Source organism: Oncorhynchus masou, chromosome 24 (genome assembly GCF_036934945.1).
Source record: "Oncorhynchus masou masou isolate Uvic2021 chromosome 24, UVic_Omas_1.1, whole genome shotgun sequence".
NCBI lineage: Eukaryota > Metazoa > Chordata > Actinopteri > Salmoniformes > Salmonidae > Oncorhynchus > Oncorhynchus masou.
The window spans coordinates 27,701,431-27,725,533 of NC_088235.1; the positions used below are offsets into that span (position 1 = coordinate 27,701,431).

General features: G+C 45.5%; 1 protein-coding gene across 1 annotated transcript; it reads left to right on the top strand.

Annotated features, from left to right (window-relative positions):
* The first annotated feature begins 487 nt into the window (after nucleotides 1-487).
* On the top strand, nucleotides 488-21,911 carry LOC135511978 (aquaporin-8-like). Its single transcript, XM_064933522.1, has 5 exons — nucleotides 488-845; nucleotides 1,431-1,557; nucleotides 20,645-20,859; nucleotides 21,130-21,264; nucleotides 21,487-21,911. The coding sequence occupies exons 1-5, from the start codon at nucleotides 568-570 to the stop codon at nucleotides 21,527-21,529; spliced, it is 798 nt and encodes a 265-aa protein (XP_064789594.1). The 5' UTR covers nucleotides 488-567; the 3' UTR covers nucleotides 21,530-21,911.
* Nucleotides 21,912-24,103: the final 2,192 nt, after the last annotated feature.

Consider the following 24,103-nt stretch of genomic DNA (forward strand, 5'->3'; position numbering starts at 1 on the left):
AATGGGCTTTTTGCATTTTTAGCGCCCCCCGTGTGTACTAAAATGATAATACCATTAATCCCGGGATGAGTAAAGACGGTATGACGATATGAAAATATGGATACCATCCAACCCTGGTACGGGCTATACAATGTGTGAAAATAAAGATTTATTTCTAACTTTTCCTGAGTTCACACCATATCTCCCTAAAGGTGCCCTGACATCTGGGATCACAAGGCAATCTGGTGTGGCAACTACTATGGAGTATGGGGACAAGGGAGCTCCAAAAAAATGTATTTCACACGTTGTATAGCACGTACGACTGGTAAGGCATTCCATCATCAGTCTGTCATGCACTACAATAGCCACTTCCGCTACAGCTAAATACTATGGACATATGGGGATGTGTGCCAAAACATGCTATCATAGCAAAGGGAGGTGGCGTTGTGGCGATACTCCCACGCATATCCTGAGACCACCCTAATGTGACGGTCCTGTCTGCACTCTTATCAGTGCACGTGTCACACTCTGGCTGACCAGTTGACAGAGCAGGTGTAAGTGACACAGTGAGCAGCAGTAGTCAGCAATATGTCTGTGATAGAGTCAAAGACGGAGCTCTTCACCGTGGCTGGGACTGACACTGGGGACTCAGGGCCAGGTTCGGGGGTAGTAAACTCCAGAAAAATAGTCACCACCTTTGAGAGATTTATCCAGCCGTGCTTGGCTGAGGTGTTAGGATGCACTCTCTTCATCTTCGTAGGATGCGGGTCTGTTATTGAGAATGCCGGCGTTCCGGGGAGCATCCAGCCCGCTCTGGCTCATGGGCTGGCGCTGGCGATCGTTATCGCTGTACTGGGAGAGATCAGGTAAGGACATGCTGGCACCTGGTAACATCTCACTCTGAGGTCAGAAAGTTTGACTATGTTTTTGTCATGTTCTCATGACTTGAGATTTACTATAACTAGAGTCTGACCAATATATCGGTATTATCGGCTGATATTGGCCCTTTTACTGCTTTATCAGTATCAGCAATAACTCAACCAATAACCGATATTCAATAAATAGGATGAAAAGGGAATCTCATGCTGATCTGAACACTTGTGGCCATTCTTATGACGTGTCATTATTGTTACAATGTATGAAATCAACATTTGAAGCATATTTACTGGACAATTACTCTTTTGGATGCCAATTTATGATAATTCAGTGTGGAAAATTACACTTTTTAATTCCCCGCTGTAAAACAGTATATCGGCACATATATTGCATATTTATGTAAGTTTAGTAAGTTTTGTCCCTCCCCCAAAAATCGGAATCAGTATCGGACCACAAAAAATATATTGGTAGGGCTCTAGTTATAACAAGTATATTAATCTCTTTTATCAGTGTGATTTTCCTAATGCATGAGTATCAGTAGCAAGTACTAAACATGTTATTCTGTCTGAATCTAGTGGTGGCCACTTCAACCCAGCTGTGTCTGTGAGTGTGTGCGTCAGTGGAGGACTGGACGTCATCCTACTGGGGCCATATATACTCTCACAGATAGTGGGGGGGATGACTGGGGCTGGATTGGTAAAGGTAAGGGGGCTTTTCACATAAAGTTTGTTTAGAGCAGGGGATTTTTTTTTACTCTGGAGTGATTACCCCCTAAATTCGTTTTTTTTTGGACAGGAGTAAATATGAACTGCACTCAGTGCACACCAAACAACCGCTGTGGTTCGCTCAAAAGTACAGTCTGTCTGATTCCATTTGTATGTGGTGTGCTTCACTGCAGGTGAGAATGCAGTAAGGGACAAACAGATAAAAATAACCAGAGGCCCACAATGTTGTTTGTTTGACGCAATGTCAAAACTTGATAGGTCTGAAATATTTTCTGAGTAGCAGTGCATTTATGAGCACACCCTGTGGAGCTGCAGGGAAGACTGGGACTGGTTGTCACACTTCTTACTGTGTATATTTCTCAACAATGGTATATCTATATCATAAGAGACTATTTTAAACAAGAAAGCAGGGTCTTGGGTAGCTGACTAAACTCCACTCCATGATGAAGGAAGTTTATGATGAACTCCACCAATGGAATGGAGCAGAGACCAGGCTTTGTGGAATTCAGCTCCTACTACATCGTTTCGCCCAAGGTCAATACTTTCAAAAAATGTACTTATGAAATGTTTACCTTGTACCTGTTTGTCCTCTGTAGTTGCGTTACTTTGTTTGCTGAAATTAATACTTTTTCTAAAAACAAGAATCAAATACAACCACGGACTGTTTGCTCATTGCTGATGCTCTACAATGGCAACTCAGCGTAAATGAGCATGTGCCAATTGAATCTCAACAAGTCGGTGGTATTTCCTTAACATTTTTTGAAAAAGTATGGATTTCAGCAAACAAAGAAAGGTGGAGTTAATCAGAAACTTCCTTCACCATGGAGTGGAGATTAGTCAGATAGGTCTTGGGGAAGAAATGGGCCTCCTCCTTTTGGAGTTATTATCCATTAAACACACTGTCCGTTGGAAATTAAGACATTTAGCCTACATTCATAGAAATAGTCATATTGATTTTGATAGAACAATATTCATAACACAATTCAACAGCTTAAACCTTGTAGGTAGAATTTGTTATATAATCACTCCCAATTTAGCATAAAGGCTACTTTCACTTTGGACAGGGGGTCATGTCCCCCCTACATTCTGAATTTGCCCTTTTGTGCCCCCCCCTCTCCAGTTTTATCATTGCAATGTGATACCAAATAATGCAATTCTTTAGGACCTTTGCGGATGCCTCAGAGTGGTCGGGTAGGCTTTTTGGAGATTTCAGTCAGTTGGATTTAGGATCATGCAGACACCACAAAGCGTGCAGACAGGATCTGTGAAAGGCAAAGCTTCTGGAAGGCTGGCTGGACCAGCACAGGAGAGTTGAACAGAGGCAGCTGCTGTCAGTGTGTTGCGCTTTTTCTCTGAGTTGTTAAAGCAAGCAGAGCAAAACTGTCTACTATATCACTAGCCACTTTAAACAATGCTACCTTATATAATGTTATTTACCCTACATTATTCATCTCATATGCATACCAATAGACTGTACTCTATATCATCGACTGCATCCTTATGTAATACATGTATCACTAGCCACTTTAACTATGCCACTTTGTTTACATACTCATCTCATATGTATATACTGTACTCGATACCATCTACTGTATCTTGCCTATGCTGCTCTGTACCATCACTCATTCATATATCCTTATGTACATATTCTTTATCCCCTTACACTGTGTATAAGACAGTAGTTTAGGAATTGTTAGTTAGATTACTTGTTGGTTATTACTGCATTGTCGGAACTAGAAGCACAAGCATTTCGCTACACTCGCATTAACATCTGCTAACCATGTGTATGTGACAAATAAAATTTGATTTGATTTGATTTGATTTGATTTACTCTTTAGTTGACTGATGTAACTGCTGTTTAACCTTATGGGAAAAAAAGTTAATTAGTGGTTGTTTCCAGTGCTGAGATATTAACTAGTGTAACTGACATGTAACGTTAGATAATGTTTCATCCCCTCTCGACTGAGGTGAATCAATTAGCTAGCTAGTAGCTAACTAACCACAACCAGGTCAGCTCTAGACTCTAGTTATCTGGCAGATAGCGATATGAGGTGGTTACTATTATTATCTAACAGCTGTTGTGTGTCTGGAAATGTTTTGTAGCCTTAGTTTTGTCCTGTTTCAACAGAAGTAAATTAACTTGGCTAGATTTCGCCAGTTGATGTATCGTTAGAGAGAGAGCTGGCCAAATGTTGGCTAATGTTAGCTATTCTCTTTGCCTCAATCAGACTTGACCTGAATCAAATGATGCAACTAGCAGCCAAACGATTGAAGACTGATATTCTGATGTTTTTTCAGTGCAATGTGAGTTTTTAATAGTCAGTATAGCAATGTAATGTTATTGATCTGTCAGTTTCCCTAGCTAATCCCCTACTTTTCACATAAACACAGTAATAAACTGCCCTACATTTTTTTTAACCTTTATTTAACTTGGAAAGTCAGTTAAGAACAAATTCTTATATTTGTTGACGGCCTAGGATCAGTGGGTTAACTGCCTGTTCAGGGTCAGACCCGACAGATTTGTACCTTGTCAGCTCAGGGATTTAAACTTGCAACCTTTCGGTTACTAGTCCAACACTCTAACCACTAGGCTACCCTGCCGTGTACTAACTGGTGCAGTCAGTACACAACACTATTCTCATATTGTCTTAGTAGGATCAGATGGTGACAGCTGTCCGAGCAGGTGTCAGACAGCAAGGTAAGACGAGTCTGCAGAGCTCAGTGAATGATCAAAGTTCCATCTTGAATTGATGGGTATACCTACAGTAGCTACAGGACAGCAGTGTATCTTAGAGTCGCGACTTCCGCCGAAGTCGGCCCCTCTCCTTGTTTGGGTGGTGTTCGGCGGTCGACGTCACCAATCTTCTAGCCATCGTTGATCCATTTTTTATTTTCCATTGGTTTTGTCTTGTCGTCCTACACACCTGGTTCCAATACCATTCATGACATGTTGTGTATTTAACTCTCTGTTTCCCCTCATGTCCTTGTCAAAAATTGTTTGTTGTATGTAGGTGTGTTATTTGTTCTGGTGTGCGACAGGTTTAGCACCCTATTATGTTATTTTTGTATACTTTGGTTTTCTGAGGTTTTTTGAATGTTTATTAAACAGCTCCGTTTTTACCAAGTTCATTCTCCTGCGCCTGACTTCCCTGCCACCAGCACGCACCACATTACAGAATCTCTGACCACACTATGAAGTCAGCAGGAGAGTATAACCCGGCCATTGAGATGGAGGAGCGCTTCCAGGAGCATGCAGCAGTGCTTTGCCAACTTAGCACTGCCATGGATCGCGTTGTCAAAACTATGGACTGCTGGGAGAGACAGGGAGTTTTTCCAGCGCCTCCACCAGCCCAACCGGGGTCTCTCTTGAGCGCCCCTTTCCAGCCTGAACCAAGTGGAATCCATCTCTCCTTATCCCAGGAGTACGACGGGAGGGCAGTTGAACCTTTATCTGGCCACCGTCCACCTGACTTTATCGGACCGTGAAAGGGTGTCTGCCCTCATCTCGTGCCTCACCGGGAGAGCCCTGGAATGGGCCAACACTGTGTGGAGAGAGGGCGATGCGGCGCTGGACCAGTTTGAGGAGTTCACCCGCCGTTTCCGGGAAGTCTTCGACCACCCGCCCGAGGGGAGAGTGGCGGATGAGCGCCTCTACCATCTGAGGCAGGAGACGAGGAGCACCCAGGAGTTCGCCCTGGAGTTTGCCCTGGAGTTTAGGACCCTGGCTGCCGACGCGGGATGGAACGACAGGGCCCTGATCAACCAGTATTGTTGCAGTCTGCGCAAGGACATCTGTCGGGAGCTGCAGAGACACCACCCTCACTTTCGACCAGCTGGTGGATCTGTCCTTCCGGCTGGACAACCTGCTGGCTACTCGCGGACGTCCAGATCGGGGTCTGGTAGGTCCATCCTCCCACACCCCCTCTCCGATACCTCTGGAGCTGGGAGGGGCAGTGCGCAGGGAGACCGGAGGGGGTTCCCACTCGTGCACCATCTGTGGCTGCAGAGGTCACACTGCCGGTCAGTGCCAGGTTGGTTCCTCTGGGAATCGAGAATTCTGGGAATCCCAAGAGTCATGTGTATCCCCTCTCACAGGCAGAGATGGAGGCTATGGAAACATATGTCTCCGAATCCCTGCGTCAGGGGTACATTCGCTCCTCCACATCACCCGCCTCCTCGAGTTTCTTTTTTGTGAAGAAGAAGGATGGGGGTCTGCGCCCATGTATTGACTATAGGGGTCTGAATCAGATCACGGTGAGGTATAGTTACCCGCTACCGCTCATAGCTACAGCGATAGAGTCAATGCACAGGGTGCACTTCTTCAGCAAACTAGATCTCAGGAGCGCTTACAACCTGGTGCATATCCGTGAGGGAGACGAGTGGAATACGGCTTTCAGTACCAGCTCTGGGCACTATGAGTATCTCTTCATGCCGTACGGGTTGATGAATGCGACATCAGTCTTCCAAGCCTTTGTAGACAAGATTTTCAGGGACCTACACGGGCAGGGTGTAGTAGTGTATATTGATGACATCTTGATGTACTCCGCTACACGCGCTGAGCATGTGTCCCTGGTGCGCAGAGTGCTTGGTCGCCTGTTGGAGCATGACCTGTACGTCCAGGCTGAGAAATGGGGTCAGTCAGCCAGGGAAGACCAATCTGTGATGGAGCTGAGGTGAATTTTTGCAGATGCAACACTTTATTCTCTCTGTGCAGAAAATGTGGACAAACCAGATACTTCAAAGACTGAAACTATTTTAAGGCAGTCTGAGAAACTGTATGACACAAAACATGTCAAACAAAAATGTGAGAAAGACCTAATATACAGTGCCTTGCGAAAGTATTCGCCCCCCTTGAACTTTGCGTCCTTTTGCCACATTTCAGGCTTCAAACATAAAGATATAAAACTGTATTTTTTTGTGAAGAATCAACAACAAGTGGGACACAATCATGAAGTGGAACGACATTTATTGGATATTTCAAACTTTTTTAACAAATCAAAAACTGAAAAATTGGGCGTGCAAAATTATTCAGCCCCCTTAAGTTAATACTTTGTAGCGCCACCTTTTGCTGCGATAACAGCTGTAAGTCACTTGGGGTATGTCTCTATCAGTTTTGCACATCGAGAGACTGAAATTTTTTCCCATTCCTCCTTGCAAAACAGCTTGAGCTCAGTGAGGTTGGATGGAGAGCATTTGTGAACAGCAGTTTTCAGTTCTTTCCACAGATTCTCGATTGGATTCAGGTCTGGCCGTTGACTTGGCCATTCTAACACCTGGATATGTTTATTTTTGAACCATTCCATTGTAGATTTTGCTTTATGTTTTGGATCATTGTCTTGTTGGAAGACAAATCTCCGTCCCAGTCTCAGGTCTTTTGCAGACTCCATCAGGTTTTCTTCCAGAATGGTCCTGTATTTGGCTCCATCCATCTTCCCATCAATTTTAACCATCTTCCCTGTCCCTGCTGAAGAAAAGCAGGCCCAAACCATGATGCTGCCACCACCATGTTTGACAGTGGGGATGTTGTGTTCAGGGTGATGAGCTGTGTTGCTTTTACGCCAAACATAACGTTTTGCATTGTTGCCAAAAAGTTCAATTTTGGTTTCATCTGACCAGAGCACCTTCTTTCACATGTTTGGTGTGTCTCCCAGGTGGCTTGTGGCAAACTTTAAACAACACTTTTTATGGATATCTTTAAGAAATGGCTTTCTTCTTGCCACTCTTCCATAAAGGCCAGATTTGTGCAATATACGACTGATTGTTGTCCTATGGACAGAGTCTCCCACCTCAGCTGTAGATCTCTGCAGTTCATCCAGAGTGATCATGGGCCTCTTGGCTGCATCTCTGATCAGTCTTCTACTTGTATGAGCTGAAAGTTTAGAGGGATGGCCAGGTCTTGGTAGATTTGCAGTGGTCTGATACTCCTTCCATTTCAATATTATCGCTTGCACAGTGCTCCTTGGGATGTTTAAAGCTTGGGAAATCTTTTTGTATCCAAATCCGGCTTTAAACTTCTTCACAACAGTATCTCGGACCTGCCTGGTGTGTTCCTTGTTCTTCATGATGCTCTCTGCGCTTTTAACGGACCTCTGAGACTATCACAGTGCAGGTGCATTTATACGGAGACTTGATTACACAGAGGTGGATTGTATTTATCATCATTAGTCATTTAGGTCAACATTGGATCATTCAGAGATCCTCACTGAACTTCTGGAGAGAGTTTGTTGCACTGAAAGTAAAGGGGCTGAATAATTTTGCACGCCCAATTTTTCAGTTTTTGATTTGTTAAAAAAGTTTGAAATATCCAATAAATGTCGTTCCACTTCTTGATTGTGTCCCACATGTTGTTGATTATTCACATAAAAAAAAACAGTTTTATATCTTTATGTTTGAAACCTGAAATGTGGCAAAAGGTCACAAAGTTCAAGGGGGCCGAATACTTTCGCAAGGCACTGTAATTGATGATGAATGGATACAGATATGTTTGAATGCCATGTCATGTTCATATAATCTCAGACATTAATTACTGCAGTTTAACACCATCCATAGAACATACTGTATTCCAGTGAAACTGAATTACATGCACTCAGAAATGTCATTCCTCTGCTGCAGGGGTAAAACACAAAAGGGGACATGTTTCAATATGTTATGATCTTGTGAAGGCTGGCTGAATTCTGGCAAAGTGTGTTATTTTATCTCAGCATGTCTACAGATTCTCCCTTCTCCCTGTTTATGTTTGCTTGGAAATGTTGATACTTGAGACTGTTATCAGAAGAAACTGTGTAATCAAGCATTTATAGCAGCTAAGAAATGCATTGCCATTATTTAGAAGGTTGGTTATCCTCCCACAATGTCACAATGGATGGCAGAAATGTCAAGTTATGTATCACTAGATTTGATGTATTACTAGATTAATGGTATACTGGGCAACTTTCATAAGGTCTGGATAGCTTATATGGAATTCAGTACGACAAAAGGAATCTGTTTTGAAAACATGCCCACGTCAGAGGAGATATCTATTAAGGCAATCCCTAGCTGCTGGGCTGCTCAGTCCTGGCACTTGCCGTCCTGTGGGTTGTCACTCTGGCCTTGGCCTAACACACCCGAAAACCAATAATGAATGTTTCACTAAGATCCTAAAGCTGAGTGGGCTGTGTTGGGTTGGGACGCTGCAGGGTGTTGGACCCTTAGGGAAATATTGTGTGCAAGTAAAAAGAGCTCTACAGTACTATGAGGCCTATGACATGAATTATACTGAACAAAAGATTTTGCTGAGTTACAGTTCATGAAGGGAAATAAGTTAATTTAAATAAATACGTTAGGCCCTAATCTATGGATTTCACATGACTGGACAGGGGCACAGCCATAGGTGGGCCTGGGAGGGCATAGGCCCACTCACTGGGGACGCAGGCCCATTCACTGGGGACGCAAGCCCAGCCAATCAGAATGAGGTGTGAGCCCCACAGTAGGACTTTATTACAGACATACATACTCCTCAGCAGAAGTTGTCTTAATATGGACAATCAATCACTCAAACATGTTTAATAATGATCTCTCACCTAGCTTGATGACTGTGGGCATTGGTGCTTACATTTTGTTCTAAATAGACACAACATATTGGATTGTGTAGAAATGCAGGAAATTAGCTTTAGATGGTCAAAAAAGTCCTACACAGACCCCCCGCCAGGTTACCCTCCCCCCCAACCAAAGTTTTGCCCCTGCCTATGATTCTAATTTCCATGTCTTGTCCAAGCAACAATTTAGAAATCAGTTTGAAATAGGCTACAGCTCTCCCTTTCCCCTTTTCAACAATATCAATTCATTGTTCACAAATAGCCTACTCCTAAAATTGAAACAATGGGAATACCAAGACTTGTTTTACCTTCACCTCATATATCTTGTAAAACCATGAAACATGATGTGTTTATAACCTAAACATCAGTGTTCAAAACTTAAACATTAGGCATTTAGATGTGCCAAGAAGTGTTCTCATCTGAAACACAGATGTTTATAATGCTAGAATATGTCAGCATTTCCCAGTCAGTTTCACACCAGGAGAATGTACACAGGGCCTTCAGAAAGTATTCATACGCCTGGACTGATTCCACATGTTGTTGCAGCCTGAATTCAAAATCAATTAAATATATATGTTTACTCACCCATCTCACACAATATCCTATAATGACAAAGTGAAAACATGTTTTAGACATTTTGGCAAATTTATTGAAAATGAAATTCAGAAATAACCATTTACATAAGTATTCACATTCCTTTGCTATGACGCACCAAATTAAGCCAGGTCCTTCCAATTTCCTTTGATAACCTTTGAGACGTCACGACAACTTGATTGAAGTCCAACTGTGGCTAACATAAATTACAGAATGAAAAGAAGGAAGCCTGTACAGAATAAAAATATTCCCTTAAACGTGCACAAGGCATCATGAAATCAGCAGATTATCAAGGTTTTTTATAGCCCAATGTTCAACCCAGTGTCTCCATTGAAGGTTGTGGGTCTTCCAGCAGGACAAGGCCCCAAACACATATCATAAGTATTATTATAATATTTGATTAAACCTTTATTTAACTAGGCAATTCAGTTAAGAACAAATTATTATTTACAATGACAGCCAACACTGGACCAATTGTGCACTGCCCTATGGGGCTTCCAATTAAGGCCTGTCATTTGAACCAGGGTGTCTGTAGTGACACCTCAAGCACTGAGATGCAGTGCCTTAGACCGCTGCACCACGCAGGAGCCCCAAGGAATGGTTCAAGAAGAAATGCTGGACTGTTCTGGAGTGTCCAGTGAAGATTCCAGACGTTTGTGGAGGGCACCCATCAAACATTGAAGAATTAGAGCATTTTGCTGCTGAAGAGTGGGACAAATTGCCAGTAGAATGGTGCAGTAAGTTCAATGATGGCTACAAGAAGTGTTTGTCCGCAGTTATCTTGGCCTACGGCTGTGCAACCAGGTACATTCGCCTTTATTTTGTCAATTAAAATTGTAAACTTAAGTAAAAAAAAAAAAAAAACGAGTTCTGCATTGTTGAAAATAAAATAACAGGGTGTTACAGGAAAGTGTTTAGTTATGTGTTCATATCCTCGTGGGTTTAAAATATTAAAACACACAACCCCTGCTCGTCAATGTTTAGAGATGCTGCTAGAAATTGTCAAGATGGATGACCTCTTGCAAAGAAGTTGCACATATTAACCTTAAAATTACTAGGCTACACAGCACACTCCAGATTGGGAGAAATAGGCTAAATACTGTGACAACCAACCCATGATGATAGAACCAGCCCCAGTATCCTAACTTCAACCAAACAGTGAAGAGAGAACCAGCCACAGTCTCCCCACTTCAACCAACCCATGATGAGAGAACCAGCCCCTGTCTCCCATATTCAACCAACCCATGATGAGAGAACCAGCCCATGTCTCCCATATTCAACCAACCCATGATGAGAGAACCAGCCCCTGTCTCCCCAATTAAACCAACCCATGATGAGAACCAGCACCAGTCTCCCATATTCAACCAACCCATGATGAGAGAACCAGCCCCAGTCTCCCCAATTCAACCAACCCATGATGAGAACCAGCACCAGTCTCCCATATTCAACAAACCCATGATGAGAGAACCAGCCCCAGTCTCCCCTATTCAACCAACCCATGATGAGAGAACCAGCCCCAGTGTTATGTACTTGAGTGAAGACCCAAAAGCGGTTTTAACAGAAAACAGAGTTCTTTAATGAAAAAACAGGAATGGCTTAAATCCTCTTCCGACGTTGTCAATGGACCAAAAAGAACGTTAGTATAGTGCAGGATGCACCTGCCAGGCAGACTCCGACAGGATAGGACAAGGTGGAAGCAAACGAGACGACAGCTTGCTTCTGGCATGAAAAACACAAACAAGAATCAGACACTGAAAGTAGCAGGAACAGAGAGAGAAATAGAGACCTAATCAGAGGGGAAAGAGAGAACAGGTGGGAAAGAGTGAATGAGCTAGTTAGGGGAGATGTAGAACAGCTGAAGAAGGAGAGACAGAGAAGGTAACCTAAAAAGACCAGCAGAGAGAGACAGAGTGAAGAGAAAGGACAGGAACAGACATAATAAGACATGACAGTACCCCCCACTCACCGAGCGCCTCCTGGCGCACTCGAGGAGGAAACCTGGCGGCAACGGAGGAAATCATCGATCAGCGAACGGTCCAGCACGTCCCGAGAGGGAACCCAACTCCTCTCCTCAGGACCGTACCCCTCCCAATCCACTAGGTACTGATGACCACGGCCCCGAGGGCGCATGTCCAAAATCTTACGAACCCTGTAGATAGGTGCGCCCTCGACAAGGATGGGGGGAGGGACGAGCGGGGGCGCGAAGAACGGGCTTAACACAGGAGACATGGAAGACCGGGTGAACGCGACGAAGATAGCGCGGGAGAAGAAGTCGCACTGCGACAGGATTTAATGACCTGAGAAATACGGAACGGACCAATGAACCGCGGGGCCAACTTGCGAGAAGCTGTCTTAAGGGGAAGGTTCTGAGTGGAGAGCCATACTCTCTGACCGCAACAATATCTAGGACTCTTGGTCCTACGCTTATTAGCGGCCCTCACAGTCTGCGCCCTATTACGGCAAAGTGCCGACCTGACCCCCTTCCAGGTGCGCTCGCAACGCTGGACAAAAGCCTGAGCGGAGGGGACGCAGGACTCGGCGAGCTGAGATGAGAACAGCGGAGGCTGGTACCCGAGGCTACTCTGAAAAGGAGATAGACCGGTAGCAGACGAGGGAAGCGAGTTGTGGGCGTACTCTGCCCAGGGGACTGTTCTGACCAAGACGCAGGGTTACGAAAAGAAAGACTGCGTAAAATGCGACCAACAGTCTGATTGGCCCGTTCGGCTTGACCGTTAGACTGGGGATGAAAGCCGGACGAGAGACTGACGGAAGCCCCAATCAAACGGCAAAACTCCCTCCAAAATTGAGACGTGAACTGCGGGCCTCTGTCGGAAACGACGTCAGACGGAAGGCCATGAATTCGGAAAACATTCTCGATAATGATCTGAGCCGTCTCCTTAGCAGAAGGGAGCTTAGCGAGAGGAATGAAATGAGCCGCCTTAGAGAATCTATCGACAACCGTAAGAATAACTGTCTTCCCTGCTGATGAAGGCAGTCCGGTGATAAAATCTAAAGCGATGTGAGACCATGGTCGAGAGGGAATGGGAAGCGGTCTGAGACGGCCGGCAGGAGGAGAGTTCCCAGATTTAGTCTGCGCGCAGACCGAACAAGCGGCGACAAATCGACGCGCGTCACGTTCCCGAGTGGGCCACCAGAAACGCTGGCGAATGGAAGCGAGCGTACCCCGTACGCCGGGGTGGCCGGCTAACTTGGCAGAGTGGGCCCACTGAAGAACGGCCGGACGAGTAGGAACGGGAACGAACAGAAGGTTCCTAGGACAAGCTCGCGGCGACGGAGTGTGAGCGAGTGCTTGCTTTACCTGCCTCTCAATTCCCCAGACAGTCAACCCGACAACACGCCCCTCAGGGAGAATCCCCTCGGGGTCGGTGGAGACCTCAGAAGAACTGAAGAGACGAGATAAAGCATCAGGCTTGGTGTTCTTTGAGCCCGGACGATAAGAAATAACAAACTCGAAACGAGCGAAAAACAGAGCCCAACGAGCCTGACGCGCATTAAGTCGTTTGGCTGAACGGATGTACTCAAGGTTCCTATGGTCAGTCCAAACGACAAAAGGAACGGTCGCCCCCTCCAACCACTGTCGCCATTCGCCTAGGGCTAAGCGGATGGCGAGCAGTTCGCGATTACCAACATCATAGTTACGTTCTGACGGCGATAAGCGATGAGAGAAAAACGCGCAAGGATGGACCTTGCCGTCAGAGAGAGAGCGCTGAGAAAGAATGGCTCCCACGCCCACCTCTGACGCGTCAACCTCAACAACAAACTGACTAGAGATGTCAGGTGTAACAAGAATAGGTGCGGATGTAAAACGATTCTTAAGAAGATCAAAAGCTCCCTGGGCGGAAACGGACCACTTAAAGCACGTCTTAACAGAAGTAAGGGCTGTGAGGGGAGCTGCCACCTGACCGAAATTACGGATGAAACGACGATAGAAATTAGCGAAGCCCAGAAAGCGCTGCAGCTCGACGCGTGACTTAGGAACGGGCCAATCAATGACAGCCTGGACCTTAGCGGGATCCATCTTAATGCCCTCAGCGGAAATAACGGAACCGAGAAAAGGGACAGAGGCGGCATGAAAAGTGCACTTCTCAGCCTTCACATAAAGACAGTTCTCCAAAAGGCGCTGGAGGACGCGTCGCACGTGCTGAACATGAATCGAGAGAGACGGTGAAAAAATCAGGATATCGTCCATGTAAACGAAAACAAAAATGTTCAGCATGTCTCTCAGGACGTCGTTAACTAGTGCCTGAAAGACAGCTGGAGCGTTAACGAGGCCGAAAGGAAGAACCCGGTATTCAAAGTGCCCTAACGGAGTGTTAAACGCCGTCTTCCACTCGTCCCCCTCCCTGATGCGCACGAGATGGTAGGCGTTACGAAGGTCCAATTTGGTGAAAAACCTGGCTCCCTGCAGGATCTCGAAGGCTGAAGACATAAGAGGAAGCGGATAACGATTCTTAACTGTTATGTCATTCAGCCCTCGATAATCCACGCATGGGCGCAGGGACCCGTCCTTCTTCTGAACAAAAAAAAACCCCGCTCCGGCGGGAGAGGAGGAGGAGACTATGGTACCGGCGTCGAGCGAAACAGACAAATAATCCTCGAGAGCCTTACGTTCGGGAGCCGACAGAGAGTATAATCTACCCCGGGGGAGTAGTTCCCGGAAGGAGATCAATACTACAGTCATACGACCGGTGTGGAGGGAGAGAAGTGGCCTTGGAACGACTGAACACCGTGCGCAGATCGTGATACTCCTCCGGCACCCCTGTCAAATCGCCAGGCTCCTCCTGTGAAGAAGAGACAGAGGAAACAGGAGGGATAGCAGACATTAAACAGGTCACATGACAAGAAACATTCCAGGATAGGATAGTATTACTAGACCAATTAATAGAAGGGTTATGGCGCACTAGCCAGGGATGACCCAAAACAACAGGTGTAAAAGGTGAACGAAAAATTAAAAAAGAAATGGTTTCGCTATGATTACCAGAGACAGTGAGGGTTAAAGGCAGCGTCTCACGCTGAATCTTGGGGAGAGAACTACCATCTAAAGCGAACAAGGCCGTGGGCTCCCTAACTGTCTGAGAGGAATGTCATGTTCCCGAGCCCAGGTCTCGTCCATAAAACAGCCCTCCGCCCCAGAGTCTATCAAGGCACTGCAGGAAGCAGATGAACCGGGCCAGCGGAGATGGACCGGAAAGGTAGTGCGTGATCCTGAAGGAGAGGCCTGAGTAGTTGCGCTCACCAGTAGCCCTCCTCTTACTGATGAGCTCTGGCTTTTACTGGGCATGAGGTGACAAAATGACCAGCGGAGCCGCAGTAGAGACAGAGGCGATTGGTGATTCTCCGTTCCTTCTCCTTGGCCGAGATGCGGATACTCCCCAGCTGCATAGGCTCAGCATCCGAGCCGGCGGAGGAGGGTGGCAGTGATGCGGCAGGTGGCAGTGATGTGGAGAGGGGAGCAACGGAGAACGCGAACTCCTTTCCACGAGCTCGGCGACGAAGATCAAACCGTCGCTCTATGCGAATAGCGAGAGCTATTAAGGAGTCCAGACTGGAAGGAACCTCCCGGGAGAGGATCTCATCCTTAACCTCGACGAGGAGACCCTCCAGAAAACGAGCGAGCAAAGCCGGCTCGTTCCAGTCACTAGAGGCAGCGAGAGTGCGAAACTCAATAGAATAATCCGTTATGGATCGATTCCCCTGACATAGGGAAGACAGGGCCCTGGAAGCCTCCTCCCCAAAAACAGAACGGTCAAAAACCCGTATCATCTCCTCCTTAAAGTCCTGATACAGGTTAATACACTCAGCCCTCGCCTCCCAGATTGCCGTGCCCCACTCACGCGCCCGTCCAGTAAGGAGAGAAATGACGTAGGCGATGCGGGCTGCGCTCCTGGAGTAAGTGTTGGGCTGGAGAGAGAACACCACATCACACTGAGTGAGGAATGAGCGGCACTCAGTGGGCTCCCCAGAGTAACACGGCGGGTTGTTGATCCTGGGCTCCGGAGACTCGGAAACCCTGGAAGTGGGCGGTGGATCGAGGTGGAGTTGGTGAACCTGTCTTGTGAGGTCGGAGACTTGGACGGCCAGGGTCTCAACGGCATGTCGAGCAGCAGACAATTCCTCCTCGTGTCTGCCTAGCATCGCTCCCTGGATCTCGACGGCGGAGTGAAAAGGGTCCGGAGCCGCTGGGTCCATTCTTGGTCTGATTCTTCTGTTATGTACTTGAGTGAAGACCCAAAAGCGGTTTTAACAGAAAACAGAGTTCTTTAATGAAAAAACAGGAATGGCTTAAATCCTCTTCCGACGTTGTCAATGGACCAAAAAGAACGTTAGTATAGTGCAGGATGCACCTGCCAGGCAGACTCCGACAGGATAGGACAAGGTGGAAGCAAACGAGACGACAGCTTGCTTCTGGCATGAAAAACACAAACAAGAATCAGACACTGAAAGTAGCAGGAACAGAGAGAGAAATAGAGACCTAATCAGAGGGGAAAGAGAGAACAGGTGGGAAAGAGTGAATGAGCTAGTTAGGGGAGATGTAGAACAGCTGAAGAAGGAGAGACAGAGAAGGTAACCTAAAAAGACCAGCAGAGAGAGACAGAGTGAAGAGAAAGGACAGGAACAGACATAATAAGACATGACACCCAGTCTCTCCAATTCAACCAACCCATGATGAGAACCAGCACCAGTCTCCCCTATTCAACCAACCCATGATGAGAGAACCAGCCCCAGTCTCCTGTATTCAACCAACCCATGATGAGAACCAGCCCCAGTCTACCGTATTCAACCAACCCATGATGAGAGAACCAGCCCCAGTCTCCCCTATTCAACCAACCCATTATGAGAACCAGCCCCAGTCTCCCCTATTCAACCAACCCATGATGAGAGAACCAGCCCCAGTCTCCTGTATTCAACCAACCCATGATGAGAACCAGCCCCAGTCTACCGTATTCAACCAACCAATGATGAGAGAACCAGCCCCAGTCTCCCATATTCAACATACCCATGATGAGAACCAGCCCCAGTCTACTGTATTCAACCAACCAATGATGAGAGAACCAGCCCCAGTCTCCCATATTCAACATACCCATGATTAGAACCAGCCCCAGTCTACTGTATTCAACCAACCCATGATGAGAGAACCAGCCCCAGTCTCCCATATTCAACATACCCATGATGAGAACCAGCCCCAGTCTACCGTATTCAACCAACCAATGATGATGAGAACCAGCCCCAGTCTACCCTATTCAACCAACCAATGATGAGAGAACCAGCCCCAGTCTCCCATATTCAACCAACCCATGATGATAACCAGCCCCAGTCTACTGTATTCAACCAACCCATGATGATGAGAACCAGCCCCAGTCTACCCTATTCAACCAACCAATGATGAGAGAACCAGCCCCAGTCTCCCATATTCAACCAACCCATGATGAGAACCAGCCCCAGTCTACTGTATTCAACCAACCCATGATGATGAGAACCAGCCCCAGTCTACCCTATTCAACCAACCCATGATGATGAGAACCAGCCCCAGTCTACCCTATTCAACCAACCAATGATGATGAGAACCAGCCCCAGTCTACCCTATTCAACCAACCCATGACGAGAGAACCAGCCCCAGTCTACCGTATTCAACCAACCCATGATGAGAGAACCAGCCCGTCTCCCCATTTCAACCAACCCATGATGAGAGATCCAGCCCCAGTCCCCCTGTTCAACCAACCCTTGATGAGAACCAGCCCCATTCTCCCCAATTCAACCAACCCATGATTAGAGAACCAGCCCCAGTCTCAACACTTCAACCAACCCATGATGAGAGAAACAGCACGTCTCCCCACTTCAACCAACCCATGATGAGAACCAGCCCCATTCTCCCCTATTCAACCAACCCATGATGAGAGAACCAGCCCCATTCTCCCCTATTCAACCAACCCATGATGAGAGAACCAGCCCCAGTCCCCCTGTTCAACCAACCCTTGATGAGAACCAGCCCTAGCCTCAACACTTCAACCAACCCATGATGAGAGAAACAGCCCAAATCTCCCCTATTCAACCAACCCATGATGAGAACCAGCCCCAGTCTACCGTATTCAACCAACCAGTGATGAGAGAACCAGCACCAGTCTCCCATATTCAACCAACCCATGATGAGAGAACCAGCCCCATTCTCCCCTATTCAACCAACCCATGATGAGAGAACCAGCCCCAGTCCCCCTGTTCAACCAACCCTTGATGAGAACCAGCCCTAGCCTCAACACTTCAACCAACCCATGATGAGAGAAACAGCCCAAATCTCCCCTATTCAACCAACCCATGATGAGAACCAGCCCCAGTCTACCGTATTCAACCAACCAGTGATGAGAGAACCAGCACCAGTCTCCCCATTTCAACCAACCCATGATGAGAACCAGCCCCAGTCTACTGTATTCAACCAACCCATGATGATGAGAACCAGCCCCAGTCTACCCTATTCAACCAACCAATGATGAGAGAACCAGCCCCAGTCTCCCATATTCAACCAACCCATGATGAGAACCAGCCCCAGTCTCCCATATTCAACCAACCCATGATGAGAACCAGCCCCAGTCTACCCTATTCAACCAACCCATGATGATGAGAACCAGCCCCAGTCTACCCTATTCAACCAACCAATGATGATGAGAACCAGCCCCAGTCTACCCTATTCAACCAACCCATGACGAGAGAACCAGCCCCAGTCTACCGTATTCAACCAACCCATGATGAGAGAACCAGCCCGTCTCCCCATTTCAACCAACCCATGATGAGAGAACCAGCCCCTGTCTCCCATATTCAACCAACCGATGATGATGAGAACCAGCCCCAGTCTACCCTATTCAACCAACCAATGATGATGAGAAACAGCACCAGTCTCCCCACTTCAACCAACCCATGATGAGAACCAGCCCCATTCTCCCCTATTCAACCAACCCATGATGAGAGAACCAGCCCCATTCTCCCCTATTCAACCAACCCATGATGAGAGAACCAGCCCCAGTCCCCCTGTTCAACCAACCCTTGATGAGAACCAGCCCTAGCCTCAACACTTCAACCAACCCATGATGAGAGAAACAGCCCAAATCTCCCCTATTCAACCAACCCATGATGAGAACCAGCCCCAGTCTACCGTATTCAACCAACCAGTGATGAGAGAACCAGCACCAGTCTCCCCATTTCAACCAACCCATGATGAGAACCAGCCCCAGTCTGCCGTATTCAACCAACCCATGATGAGAACCAGCCCCTGTCTCCCATATTCAACCAACCCATGATGAGAACCAGCCCCAGTCTACCGTATTCAACCAACCCATGATGAGAACCAGCCCCAGTCTACCGTATTCAACCAACCAATGATGAGAGAACCAGCCCGTCTCCCCATTTCAACCAACCCATGATGAGAACTAGCCCCAGCCTCCCCACTTCAACAAACCAATGATGAGAACTAGTCCATCATCCCATTTCAACCAACCCATGATGAAAGAACCAGCTCCAGTCTCCCTACTTCAACCAACCCATGATGAAAGAACCAGCTCCAGTCTCCCTACTTCAACCAACCCATGATTAGAGAACCAGCTCCAGTCTCCCTACTTCAACCAACCCATGATTAGAGAACAAGCTCCAGTCTCCCTACTTCAACCAACCCATGATGAAAGAACCAGCTCCAGTCTTCCTACTTCAACCAACCCATGATTAGAGAACCAGCTCCAGTCTCCCTACTTCAACCAACCCATGATGAAAGAACCAGCTCCAGTCTCCCTACTTCAACCAACCCATGATTAGAGAACCAGCCCCAGTCTCCCGTATTCAACAAACCCATGATGAGAGAACCAGCCCCAGTCTCCCGAATTAACCAACCCATGATGAGAGAACCAGCCCCAGTCTCCCGAATTAATCAACCCATGATGAGAGAACCAGCCCCAGTCTCCCGAATTCAACCAACGCATGATGAGAGAACCAGCCCCAGTCTCCCGTATTCAACCAACCCATGATGAGAACCAGCCCCAGTCTCCTGTATTCAACCAACCCATGATGAGAGAACCGCCCCCAGTCTCCCCTTTTAACAGCACCTTGCAGTTATTACAGAGCGACTATTGTGTTATTTCCTACCGCATGTTGCAAAGCAAGTGCAATATGACGATAAGTACACACAAGTGTTGCTCCATATAATCATATATGTATTTAACATGAGAATGTTTGTTCATTAAACAAATTACTTGCATCACACGTAGTTTTGCGTAGTCTACGCATTTGAGTTAATTTGACGTTTGGCAATATGTAACCAACGAGACCAAGTTACCATAACGCAATGTAACAAACTATCAAACTGATTCGAATGATAGCAAACAAATTTATGTGAGAACCAGTCTCCATATGCTGTTTTCATGGTATCAAAATGTCAATAGCTTGGATATTAAAATAGGTCTAAAAGAAAATCACAAGCATTTGGATCCAAACAAAGAACATTAATAAATGGCAATATAATCCCAATGTAATCCCAATATAATCCCAATAAAACCCCAATAAAACCCCAATATAATCCCAATAAAAACCCAATAAAACCCCAATATGATCCCCCCCAAAAAACAATATAATCTCAATAAAACTCCAGTCGAATCCCAATAGATTCCCAATTTAATCCCAATAAAATACCAATAAAACCCCAATATAATCCCAATAAAACCCAAATTTAATCCCAATAAAACTCCAATATAATCTCAATTAACCCCCAGTCTAATCCCAATAGAATCTCAATCTAATCCCAATCTAATCCCAATAAAACCACAATCTAATCCTAATAAAAAACAATAAAAACCCAATCTAATCCCAATCTAATCGTACAGATGTTGTGATATTCCACAGGCAGTTTACTCCATCATCAGCTATGACAGTGCAGCAGGGGGAGCATTCAACGTGGTTAAAACCAGTGGCAACATCGGCAGTGCCGCTGTAGCAGAGATGGTCATGACCCTCTTCCTGTCCCTTGTGGTCTGTATGGGGGTCGTCAACGGCAGGACCCGTACCCCACTGGCCCCACTTTGCATTGGGCTCACTGTGACTGCTAATATACTGGCTGGGTAAGGGCTGAGCAAATCTATGGAGACCTGTCATGGTAGACGGTGTATTGAAATGACAAGGGTTCACGGCAGAACAGGTTCAATACTATTCCTGCTTTGCCATTATCGAAAATAACAAGAAATGACACAGCAGGAATAAAGAGAACATTGGCATTGACATCACTGCCTGTCTGATAATCATTAATTCTACTAACTACGTGTATTGATCTGATGTAATGCATTGTTCGATCAATATGGAAACCAGATGTGTTTGTCCCATTGGTCTTTTAGCGGGTCAGTGTCTGGAGGGTGTATGAACCCAGCGCGGGCGTTTGGCCCTGCAGTGATGGCTAACTACTGGGAGTACCACTGGATCTACTGGGTGGGACCGGTTGCAGGGGCCCTTATCACTGGCAGCTTGGTCAGGTAGGATACAGCACACCTAGCCTTCATTACTCACCTATTTATTGATAGTATTACCCTTCTACCATAGATTGTGACCTTAGAGGCAATAAAATGGCACAGCATTTCCATACTGTTTCAGCCTGTCATACATCATACTCTATACAGTCAGAAGGAGAGTATTGCGTCATCGCATTGTAAATCATGTATTGTTTACTATCATTGAATTCCTATTTTCGTACACAGGTTGTTGTTTGGAGACCAGAAGACACGTCTTGTTCTGAAGTAAAAGTGTTATCTTGGAGACACAGGGCATTGTCTTCCAAAATATTGTATTTTACCTTTATAGCTTGCAGAACTTTTGTATTTCACGTCTTGTCGTACACGTCATATTGTTTTGAACTGTACTGTATAACAAAAACAATTTGCATAAGTACAGTACATTCAAACCTATGGTCACGTCTGGCCATTCAATCCGTCAATCATTGTTTATGTTTGGTTCAAAGGTCTTTAATGGAAAATATGAATCGTTTTTACTATTTTATTACACTATAGGTGGTGTAATAACTTTTTGAACTCAACAGACGCATTGAACTCACGGACTGATAAAATAAATTCTAAATCATACTTCAACTGGCATGCATAAATTATTTTTTTTATTTCACCTTTATTTAACCAGGTAGGCTAGTTGAGAACAAGTTCTCTTTTACAACTGCGACCTGGCCAAGATAAAGCTAAGCAGTGCGACACAAACAACAACACAGAGTTACACATGGAATAAACAAGAGTACAGTCAATAACATAATAGAAAAATAATCAAGTCTATATACAGTGTGTGCAAATGGCGTCAGGAGGTAAGGCAATAAATAAGCCACAGTAGCAAAGTTATTACAATTTAGCAGATTAACACAGGAGTGATAGATGAGCAGATGATGATGTGCAAGTAGTGATACTGGTGTGCAAAAGAGCATAAACTGACAAGATTTATTGACAATATCGAAAAATGTTTTTAATGTTTTCACATTTGCCATGCATCCCTGACATTAACATTGTCTCAAACATAAAATACACAGGACCAGTCAAAAGTTTGGACACATCCATTCATTCAAGGGTTTTTCTTTATTTTGACTATTTTATACATTGTAGAAGAACAGTGAAGACATAAACTATGAAATAACACATATGGAATCATGTAGTAACCACAAAAGTGTTAAACAAATCAAAACGTATTTTATATTTGAGATTCTTCAAAGTAGCCACCCTTTACCTTGATGGAAGGTTTGCACACTCTTGGCATTCTCTCAACCAGCTTCATGAGGTAGTCACCTGAAATGCTATTCTAACAGTCTTGAAGGTGTTCCTACATATGCTGAGTACTTGTTGGTTGCTTTTCCTTCACTCTGCTGTCCAACTAATCCCATACCATCTCAATTGGGTTGAGGTCGGGTGATTGTGGAGGCCAGGTCATCTGATGCAGCATTCCGTCACTCTTCTTTCTGGCCAAATAGCCCTTACACAGCCTGGAGGTGTGTTGGGTCATTGTCCTGTTGATAAAGAAATTATGGTCCCCACTAAGGGCAAACCAGATGGGATGGCGTATCGCTGCAGAATGCTGTGATAGCCATGCTGGTTAAAATGTGTCTTGTATTCTAAATAAATCACTGACAGTATCACCAGCAAAGCCACCCCCACACCATCACACCCCCTCCTCCATGCTTCATGGTGGGAACCACACATGTAGAGATCATCCGTTTACCTAGTCTGCGTCTCACAAAGACACTGCGGTTGGAACCATAAATCTCAAATTGGGACTAATCAGAGTAAAGAACAGATTTACACTGGTCTAATGTCCATTGCTCATGTTTCTTGGCCCAAGCAAGTATCTTCCTCTTATTGGTGTCCTTTAGTAGTGGTTTCTTTGCAGCAATTTGACTATGAAGACCTGATTCAAGCAGTCTCCTCTGAACAGTTGATGTTGAGATGTGTTTGTTACTTGAACTCTGTGAAGCATTTATTTGGGCTGCTATCTGAGGTGCAGGTAATTGCCCATTTCTGAGGCTGGTAACTCTAATGGACTTATCCTCTGCAGCAGAGGTAACTCTGGGTCTTCCTTTCCTGTGGCGGTCCTCATGAGAGCCAGTTTCATCACATTGCTTGATGGTTCTTGACATTTTCCAGATTGACTGACCTTCATGTCTTAAAGTAATGATGGACTGTGGTTTCTCTTTGCTTATTTGAGTTGTTCTTGACATAATATGGACTTGGTCTTTTACCAAATAGGGCTATCTTCTGTATACCAACCCTACCTTATCACAACTCAACTGATTGGCTCAAACGCATTAAGAAGGAAATAAATTCCATAAACAAACTTTTAACAAGGCACACCTGTTAATTGAAATGCATTCCAGGTGAATCCCTCATGAAGCTGGTTGAGAGAATGCCAAGAGTGTACAAAGCTGTCATCAAGGCGAAGGCTGGCTACTTTGAAGAATCTCAAATATAAAATTTGTTTAACACTTTTTTGGTTACTACATGATTCCATGTGTGTTATTTCGTAGTGTTGATGTCTCCACTAGTATTATACAATGTAGAAAATAGTTTTAAAAAATAGGAAAACCCTTGAATGAGTTGGTGTCCAAATTTTGACTGGTACTGGACACCCTTTCAAATAAGTGGATTCAGCTATTTCAGTCACACCCGTTGCTGACAGGTGTATAAAATCGAGCACACAGCCATGCAATGTCCATAGATGAACCTTGGCAGTAGAATGGCCTTTCTGAAGAGTTCAGTGACTTTCAACGTGGCACTCTCATTGGATGCTAACTTTCCAACAAGTCAGTTTGTCAAATTTCTGCCCTGCTAG

What these genes read in the sequence shown, in the direction of transcription:
- LOC135511978 (XM_064933522.1), top strand. Translation starts at nt 568, where the DNA reads ATGTCTGTGATAGAGTCAAAGACGGAGCTCTTCACCGTGGCTGGGACT. An exon ending in GCTGTACTGGGAGAGATCAG is followed by an intron (nt 846 to 1,430) that starts GTAAGGACATGC and finishes GTCTGAATCTAG; the next exon opens with TGGTGGCCACTTCAACCCAG. An exon ending in ATCACTGGCAGCTTGGTCAG is followed by an intron (nt 21,265 to 21,486) that starts GTAGGATACAGC and finishes TTTCGTACACAG; the next exon opens with GTTGTTGTTTGGAGACCAGA.